Source organism: Dermacentor silvarum, chromosome 7, assembly GCF_013339745.2.
Source record: "Dermacentor silvarum isolate Dsil-2018 chromosome 7, BIME_Dsil_1.4, whole genome shotgun sequence".
Classification (NCBI taxonomy): Eukaryota; Metazoa; Arthropoda; class Arachnida; order Ixodida; family Ixodidae; genus Dermacentor; species Dermacentor silvarum.
Window position 1 is genome coordinate 53,553,106 of NC_051160.1, and position 9,919 is coordinate 53,563,024.

Genomic DNA, 9,919 nt, shown 5'->3' on the forward strand with positions numbered 1-9,919 from the left:
TTCATATTTCAAAAGTAACAGTTTGCGATGAGGCCGCTCTATACCTAACAATATATGAAACTCCAGTTTTTAGGAGATCCAAAATTTTATTGCAAGCAGCAGTTGCAGTTGAGGTTCTGCTAGCAAACAAGGCTTTAATGTGCGAAACAAAGCAACTGCCACCAGTAACCGCTGCTAAAAGTGGGTACAGGTGTCACCCTGTCCCGATGGTCAGCTTTCTTCAAGTGTGAACTACTGGGAGAGGAGACTGCACCATTGAAACTCCTGTCGAAACCCTGTGGGCAAAAACAACCTCGAAAAGATGATTTGGGGCTGTTTCCATTGCAGCATTTCCTATGTTGTGTCTTGAACACATGATCATTGAGGATTCTTTCTAGTTGGGGATGCCATCCTTCGTAGCAATGGAGTCTCAAAATGATGAAGCACTTGGTTGGGAATGTGCTTGCACCTACTGTACTGATACATTCTAGCTGGAAGCTTTAGCCTGCTTACCACAGTTATGGTAGATGCTCTAATATTAAATAAAGCCAACCACTACTTGGAAAATTAACTCTCGGGCAACCACGCCAGAAAAATTCTTCATATAGCCCCCCCCGTCTTCACCTACTGAAATGAAAACCTCACCACCTAAGCACCAGAGTGGAGACTGTCAGAGAACTACTGGGTTCAGTTCTCAGCAGTATACTGTGATTGAGGCTTAATGCCTCCTGCACTTATGGTGGATATTCTGTCACTAAGCCACTGCTGTGGCAAACTGAGAGAGAAAAAACAAAACATGAATGCTGCTTGCGAACAAGGCTTTATTTTGTGAGATAAGCACTTTTTCATTCACTAGATTCCAATAGGGTGCCCTGATTTTCTTTTTCTTTCAGTTTGTTACTACACAAGAACTAACTCCTCATTTCGAGGTGTCTTCTTGCAATGCTGGTCTGGCATCGCTTGTTTCATGTGCTGGAGGCTTTATGTAACTTGGCAGCCTTTCCAGTGTGGTCTAGTAAGAGAAAATGAAAAGACACATTTCATTAATGATGCAAGATTCGAAAGAGGCACGACAATGACGAGTCATCTCAGTTGTGATACAGGCTTTTCTCAGGAATTCAAATAAAAGAGTGCTTTGTTGAGCAGCAGCCCATGAACGCAAACCATACACCTATACTGCTGTCTATGCTATACAACCCGCTACAGGAAAACGATTGGTGGGCATATTATATTACAGCATTCTAAAAGAAGGATTTGAACTCTCCAGTATGTATCATCAAGCAAAGCAATCGACTTATTTCACAAGGAGTTTTATTACACCTCCGTAGGGCTGAAGGGCAAATGTGGCAACATCTGGTAAGATGCATGACTGTACCATGAGAAACCTGCTTAGCCCTCAAGATTAAAAGGCAGGAAGCTGAGAACTGAAAAAAAAAAAATCCTTAGATAGGAGTGGGGTTGAGGAGGTGCACCCCTTAACTTCCCCCTAAAATTCACTGAAAAAGTCTACAATGGCATTGACCTTGGCATTCCAGTCGAGGTCGCCTTGAACCCTACATACAGCAGGAAAGCCAAGAAGGCTACTGTCATAATGGTGCGGACAGGGCCACATCACGTACGCTCAATGTAGTGAAATCAGTCTATTGGAACACAATACAGCGCTGCTTCTAAACTTCTGCTTTCTATGAACTACCCAGCATTTAACTTGTGACTTCACCATCCAAGCTTTCACAATGACAGGAGCTTTGCAAATTTTACTGCATGAGCACTGAAATTTTGTCTGACTATTCAAACAGAGTGAATCAACTGAGCAAAAAATTAACTGAAAAAATTGTAATCTATCCTGTATCCAGTAGTAGGTGGAAGCATGGATTCCTCAGTGTCCACCGTAGCTTTTCTCACTTGGACTGAATGTTTAACTTCCTTCATCACACTTTGTTCCTACCCACGATGCTGATGTGTGGGCCTAAACTTCAGGTTTACGACAAATGCCTAGCTACATGAGGGAAAACGCCGAATATGCTGCACAAGGAGACTGACAGCACGGCAATCGGTACACGCAATGGCAATGATGAGAAACGGCTACTAGGGCCTCTGACGCAGACAAGCTTCCTTGAAATGTTGGCTTCAGCAACATTCCTTGTCATTGTCCTTCCTGGTCCTTGTTTATTTGTCCTACATTAGTGAGTTGTCCTTTTACAATACCAATAAGCCAGAAAAGGCACAAAAATAAAAGTAAAATGGGTGACGCCGTGGTGCCACCACCTTGAATTTCCTGCACCAGCTTGCCATGATGTCATCGATATTGATGGCTTCTGCTTGGGCCTAGTTAATTGTAAACTATTTCTATTGTAACTATTTCTATTCTAAAGGAGCCAAAGATTGAACATCTCAAATTTTGGAATCGAGCCAACGCGACAGAAACACGCAAAAAAAAAAAAAAAAGCTTCGAAGTCTGTGACATCACACTGACATATGAGTGCTGAGGTTCCTGCACAAAATTTAGAAAAATAGAACTTTGACCTAAATTCTCTTTCCTTAATAATCTACCTATTATTGCAATAATAATAGGAGCATACGAATATTCAAAAAATCGAATATTATATTTTTAATATTCGTATTCAATTCGGAAAGCAGATATTCGGAAATGTTCGAGTATTCAGTTGGATATGAATATTCGAATCCAATCGAATATATTGCCGGCTGTTGCGGGAGCAAACACGGTTCTTAGCACTTGTTGCTATCTAATCCAATATATTGGGGCGATTTTGTGCTAAATTGGGCGATTTCGTGATGCTAGCAAAAATTTCCCTGTAAAGCACACTTAGCCACTAAACGGCTAAACTTCGCAGGAAAGCCAGACTCAGTAGCGATGGGCACGCATTTGGAACGGCAAGGATGCACTTTTTTTTTTTTTTTTTGCAGCGCCACCCCTAATTCTGAGCTTCTGCATGACAGCAAGTGTGATGAGTGACGACTGGCACAGGGTCGAATTCCTCCGAGTTTATGGGCATTTGATGCGGTACAATAAGGCACAGGCTGGCGAGTACAGCTAGTGAAAATTACTAAATTTTCCAAGTTAACATGAGCCAAATACACAATGTTTTACTATAATGGCTTACTAGTCTAGTTTTTTGACAATGACAATGTAACTGCAATGTTACGACATAACAAAGTAACCCAAATTGCTAATAAATGCACGTGCATATCATTATTCGATATTAAAAAATTTTGATATTTGCACACCCCTAAACATTATTGAAAATAGAGTTTTCAAAGAATACTTTATCTCTAAACTGATTTACCGCTTCCCTTAAGTGTCTCTTCAATCACTACTAGAGTCTGTCACACCAGTGATTTGGCCCTTGCACCAGAAACACCCACATATCATCACCACAAGCAAGTCCATTGATGCTTGGTGATCACCTCTGCATAACTGCAATGAAGAATAGTGGATATGGGGAGGGGGGCACTTGCCATGTCAGAATATGCATGCCAGTTGAGGACTTGCCAGACAGTAGCTGCTGCGGTCATCATGTCTTATCCTATTTCATGGAGTTTGTACTATACAGGACTGCTGCTTTGCACTCGTTAGTGCGGTCATCTGCACTCAAGGCAGACCGAATTATTCTGTTTCACATCATGGAGTAGACACAATGGTCATTCACTCTTTTACACATGCAATGCCTGAACTAGCCAACATTAATTTACAACTGCATGCACGTGTAGATTGCTGCACGGGAATGGAAAAGACGTCTCACCTTTGTGACCTTCATGGCGACTCCTTCTGGAAGATTCCTCTGGATGTATTCGAGGTAGGTGTCTGCTGTGGAGCCTGTCAGATGCTTCAGCTGGAACAAACACAGGATCGAGGTGCAGGAAACAAGGTGTCAGCCAGGTAAGCCATTAAAGAGGCACCAAAACAATCAAAAACCCAATCGAACAAAGAGCAGGTTTGCAAAATGCAGCACGTACACGGATTAGAACAAAGATGATGATTGAGCCAATTTCAAGATCGTGCTTTGCAGGTGACGTCATGTGCACAGAAAGGCAAAGTAAGCAAATCCATCTGCTTGTGTGTAACTGCATCAACATCATCATCCTATTAAATGGTCGAAGGCCTCTCCCAACAATGTCTGGGCACCCTCGTCTTACTTCAGCCGGCTCCATTTTATGTCTGCAATGCAAATACTATTCTAATTTTATTCCGCCAGCAAATAATCTGCCATCCATAACTGCATTCGCCTTCCTTCGCCCCCATTCTGCTGTACTAATAAACCATTGGTTATCTGCTCTACGCATTGTCTGAATTGCCCATCGCCAGCATACCATTCAAACTTGTATATCTCTCTCCCTCTTGCCCAACTAACTATACCTCTGCCTCTGGACTAGAATATCAGCTACCTGATAAGTGTCTGCAAGCCATACCTTCCTGTCTCTTAACATTGCGCATGCCACTTTTCATTTTGTCGCTCATTGCACATTGCTCAGCTTCCCTTTCTAGTTTCACTGGTACCTTCCGAGTTTTGGTAGAAAACTGGTAAGCTGACATTCACAATTTAGGAGTGTTTGCCAAATGTACTCTAACCCATTTCTGTTTCACTGCAGATTTCCTGCTTGCGAATTGGGTCCCTGTGGATACTCATTCACCCCACAACTTCCAACATTCTGACAATGTATGCTGGTTCAGCAGTTTCTGTTACAGTCTAGAATGCGCTCACCAAGACAATGCCCGCAGTTGCATTTTAATGAGTAATTAAGTGTGGTGAGATAATCCAGAAGCTATAAAGAGGCTTGCAGCTGCATGTGCCATAAGCTAGATGCCAAGAGAAAAAAATATATAAAAAAAATTTGAGGACCACAAGACATTACGTCAATTTATGTGAGGTGATATTGAAAACAAAGCTAGGTGCAGCTAAATAGTGAGGTTTCCAGACATTCCCTGCGCAGTAGTGTTTTAAGCTTAGCAGGTCACATGAGAAGTCATCCCCCCCCCCAATAGAGGAAGTTGAGCTCAGCAAATCTCACTGATGGTTACAGAACAGCACAAATAAACAGACACACAAACATAGGCGTATTTACCGAAAGGAGGCACTTGCAACCCCCCCACCCCCCTCATTTTCGAAAGCAGGCGGTGTCGGCTGCAGAATGGCAAGTCCAACAAAACAAAAGCTGAAGCCAAGTTTTCTTTCACAATAGCACTCACGCAAGTAAAGCTTGTGTTTATTATGTATCTCCTGCTTGGGTTGGGAGGATTGTCTTTTGTGCCTCGCCGCGACGTGCCTTGCACGCCTGCATTGCGAAGGAGGCTGCTGCTGAATAGTTTTGTTCAACACAAGCTTCAGCTTGCACTGCCTGCATCATCCCGAGTTGCTTAGGGCTGGTGAACCAAGTTTGAAAACACAAAAATAGCATTAATATTTTTGACCTGAGGGTGGGAGGACAAGTCCGAATAAAGTACTTTGATTTACCGTTCCCTAATGGTTAGCTGTGAGTGATTGTGAATCAGAGCTGTTAATTATAAAAATAACTGTCACTGACCTTATCAATGAAGTGTCACTCATATATGTCTATATATATACACACACACACAAAGTAAACCCTTGTTAACTCGAACTCTAAATTAACGATTAACTCTAATTTTTTTTTTTCTGCCCGAGGTTTCAACTCATGTCTTTGTCACCTCTTATTCGAAAAGTTTCTGTGCAGGACTCAAAATCTTGACTTCAAAAATACCAGGAAGAAGGCACCGAGGCTGCGTCGAAAGTGTCGCTTGCGCTCGCTTTTCACCCGGTGGTGACTCACTAGCCGAGCTAGACGCCCTACCACCGCTCTCCGCTTATCTTTCCCCCTTCTTTCTTTCTATTACCACCCATGTGCTCTTGCTCTGCTGCTCACTGCCAAGTTGTTGTCTTTCATTTTTCTGTTTAGTGGTTAATTAGCGAATTTCTGCTAATTAGTTGAATATATGTTAAGATTTCTTGTGCAAGTAATGTCCACCTCTTTGAATATTCCAGTTAAAAGGAATGGAATTATGCTTTCTGCTACAAGTGATTTTTTAAAATTCTGTAAAACTTAAAAATGATCACCCGGCATAGATATGGAAACAGAGAGGGTGGCAATGAGGGCTTGTGGCTTGCACTCCTTCTACTCAAGAACTAATTGGTACGCCACTGCACACAAAGGGAAGTGACAGACAGAAGTGCGCTGGCTCTTAACTAGGAAGCTATCACCAACACCTTTGCTGCTGTTGGCATAGCAGGGAGCGTCAAAGTTCTTGTTTAGTAAATAAAACAGATTCCAAGTAGAATAACGATTTAGTGATTATAATGAGTGCGTTGTGTAAGCAGATGGGCTTACTGTTGCAAAACAACACAGGGACTCAAAAAGATTCTGCCGTGAGGAGCTCTAATTATATTAGAACGCATGGGAGTTTATTTAATGTGCACCGAAAGCTTGTTAGAGAAGGGTTTTCCCAATCCACCTCAATCAGAATGCAGTGGCTATGGATAAGAATGAAATGCACTGCCATAACTGCCATAGTCAGCTAGCAATTGCAGTGGGCCCGAGTAAAATGCCAATGCAGTTCAGTGCATATAGCAACAGAACAATCTAGCAGAGGGTGGGGGCGTACCTCAATGAATTGAAAGTATGTCCTCATCTCGTACTGGACCATGTGCTTCTTCTTGCCGAATGGGGCCTTAAGCAGCGTCCACCTCTCGTTCACATGCTTTGGCTGCCACCTGGACAGGGAAGAACATCCGACTTTCATTGTACTTTCACACCATAGCAACGTTCCTAAGTGTGCAACACAGCACATCTCCCAGAAACGCTGAATACCATTCAGGTGTTGCTGCAAGTAATATAGTTCAAGTGCACAGCCAACACTTCTCATCAACAATCGTTGGCACTTTGCGTCTAGGTAGGAATACGTTAAGCCATTGGCTGCCAGAGCCTGCGAATTGCCAGGTGGGCGGTATTGCTGATTTAAAAAAGCTATCTGCAGACGTTGCGACGACCAATATATCCACTGGACAAGTTTAGAAATGTTGTCAATAGATGGCACTAGTTGTCAGCTTCATTTTTTTTTCTTTCGTTCTTCTTTTTAAAAAAACTATTTGGGTTGATATTTGTAATAGTGTTTGGGCATGCGCAATGTGCGTTCCACCAGCTATGAGCCTTGAAACAGAGCATTAGGCGCGTTTTCTCATGTCAGATTCCGCTGAACAACGGCAAGCAAAATCTATCACGACAGTGCAAAGTGTGCAGCGCAAAAAGGGAAAACGAAGCAACAACAGGAAGAGGGTGAAAAGTGCGGTGTAGCTCACTGCCTGAGTATTTCAAGTTTTTCCATGCAAAAAATAAATCTGCGACTGGAAGTTAAGGTTATAAATTGAAAAGAGCTGCTTCGATCATATTGTAAATGCATTTGTATGCCTTTCTTCAGTGTTTATTACCGTCGAGCATTATATAACCAGTCCACAGCAGAAGAGTGTGTGTGTGGTGTGCGTGCAGAAGAAAAGTAATTGGAATGAATGGCCACATGGTGTGTGTAGTATTTGGTAGCCAATAGGGTAGTGGCATAGCCAGAATTTTTTTTGGGTGGGGAACCACTTGACTAGGACAGGAAGTGGGAAAAAGGGAGGGAGGGAGGAAGGGGGCTGGGAAGGCCCCATTAATCTGGTACAGAATAAGCACTGTAATTCCATGATGCGTGCTAGAATTGGGAGCTTCATATTCCAGGAGAAAGGCTTAGCAGCTACCAAGCATTGTTCATGCAACGAATGCCTAGATGAGATCTTACTCAAACAAAACAATTTCTGTAATGAAAGTGGATTCTTACTGAGAAGTGCACACAGAGTGAACAACGTAATGCCACTCATGCACTGTTGACTCTTGCTGTTACTGTGCTATCACTTCGTGCAAGACACACTTGCTGCGCCGCACACTTGTGAATGTTGTCGTCACGTTGACAATGATAGGCCCATCCTAATCAGATGGTACACATGTCACGAATGCTATCGTGCATCTTTTTAAACTGATGTAGGCATTACCCACTGCTGTAGAATGTGTGATGACGGACATATAAACAGCGGCCACTGCAATTCTTAATAATGATGTGCGGCGCAAGGTTCAAGGCACTGCAATTCAATTGGGCGATCGCTGACCATGCTCATTGCTACTATTGTCAGCTAAGTGTTGGTTTGCTTCTTGAGCACAAGTAAGCCCAATAAGGAGTTCTATCCGTCCCATTCATTCTTTCGGCTAGTGTTGCTGTCTCAGAACTGTCCCTACTTTGCGAGAATATGAGCTTATGTATAAGTATACACCAAGCTTACACTAACTACAAACAACGTGTCCATGCTTGGTGCACGGACACTTATAACAGCATGACCATGCAGCTAGGGGAACCTTCCAAAGGCGAACACGCTTGCTTTGCCAATGACAGCATTAATGTAAGTCAGCTGAGAGAGCTGCTTTAGGTCGACAATCTAAGAAGGAAGAACTCACGTCCTTGAGACACTGATGTCCAGGAGCTTCGCAGCCTCCATTGCATACCATTTGTAGCTCTTAAGGACTGCAGGGTCGTGACCTCTGACTTCAAGCTCAATTTTCTTGTAGAGCTTGTCAGGTTCGCTGCTGTCTTCTGCAGTCACCTCCGACTGAGCTTCTGACATAAGCAAGGCAGGATCCTGGAATCAGACCACAAAGACAGGCAAGACATTGGCCAACTGATTGGTTATGGCAGAAGCACTGCACATAAATGCCATTCTAATAAGTGTCAACTGGTACATCAATGCATTTTTATGTCACAGATGTTGAGCGAGAGACCAGGCAATATATATATATATATATAACTCGTGCCAAGCACAGGACTTTTGCTAAACGGATGCAACTTCATACCGCTGGGTTTTAATTCTACAGTGAGACGTGTGCCCTAATGCGAAAAAAAAAAAGAAGTTCAACTTGAGTAACTTTGCTAATTCACTAACACGAAACCACAATGTGTCGTGCAAGTAATTAATGTTTGCTTCTTCAAGTAATTCAGTTGACATGGGACATCTTTAATGATCGGAGTTTGGCTTCCAATTTAAAGATCACCTGGTGCAATTATACAAAAACTAATGGGGAGATTGAAACGTACCAGCCTTATCAAATTAAAAGTGAAAACCTCGCAATCTAAAAGACGTTAACTCAGAGATGCTTACCTGTTCAGCAGACTGATTAGCCGTGATTTGTGAACATAGTCGTACTTGAGGTGCGGTGAGGAGATCGCTAAATCGAAACCGCTGCACCGGCAACACTAACCGAGCGGGACTCGCGTTATAGACGTCAGACCATACACTGCACCTCAGAGCACCGGTCAGGGCCTGTAATATTAAAGATAGGCAAAAACAAATGAATATAAGGCGCGATCGAGTAGCACATAAGCATTTCACAATCACAATTTAGTCTATATGGGCAATGCTAACTTTCTGAAAATCTATGAGAGGGCATCTGCCTTTGTTTTTCTTGGTTTAATACAAAACTCCTGTGGCTAAAACGCATGCTAAAGTTGGGAGCTGCGGACTGTATACGCAAAGTACGGTAAGCACGCTCGGCGATTCACTGACACAGAGTTGCATATTTCAGTGAGCAGACGCAAACGCACGTACCCTGCCGGCAGAGAAAACCTTGGAACACATAATGCCGGAGAGTTTAAGCCCGCGCGATTCACAAACGCATCACTACAATGCACGTGCTCAAACTCAGTTCACAGCAGAGGATGCAGACGCCATCAAACAAACTTAGCGGAACCGGAACACCGTAAGAATAAGCTACTAGACCTCTATGCAAAAGTACCATTGAATAAAAAAATTAGCTAGCGCCACAGCGTGGCCTCCGTGATTTGCGCGCACCGGCCGCTGGCAGCTTTTGCTCCATCGTCCAACAGACGTCG

The 9,919-nt window shown here is 43.1% G+C and overlaps 1 protein-coding gene across 1 annotated transcript; it reads right to left on the reverse strand.

Annotated features, from left to right (window-relative positions):
* Positions 1 to 780: 780 nt before the first annotated feature.
* Positions 781 to 9,787, reverse strand: LOC119458031 (28S ribosomal protein S10, mitochondrial-like). Its single transcript, XM_037719823.2, has 6 exons — positions 9,636 to 9,787; positions 9,189 to 9,350; positions 8,491 to 8,672; positions 6,614 to 6,722; positions 3,741 to 3,830; positions 781 to 991 (listed from the first exon to the last, which is right to left on the reverse strand). The coding sequence occupies exons 1-6, from the start codon at positions 9,663 to 9,665 to the stop codon at positions 899 to 901; spliced, it is 666 nt and encodes a 221-aa protein (XP_037575751.1). The 5' UTR covers positions 9,666 to 9,787; the 3' UTR covers positions 781 to 898.
* Positions 9,788 to 9,919: the final 132 nt, after the last annotated feature.

Coding starts and splice junctions, on each gene's coding strand:
- LOC119458031 (XM_037719823.2), bottom strand. CDS start 9,665: ATGTGTTCCAAGGTTTTCTCTGCCGGCAGG. Junction 9,351..9,635: donor AGGTTTTCTCTGCCGGCAGG/GTACGTGCGTTT, acceptor TTAATATTACAG/GCCCTGACCGGTGCTCTGAG. Junction 6,723..8,490: donor GACATCAGTGTCTCAAGGAC/GTGAGTTCTTCC, acceptor TTCCCTGTCCAG/GTGGCAGCCAAAGCATGTGA.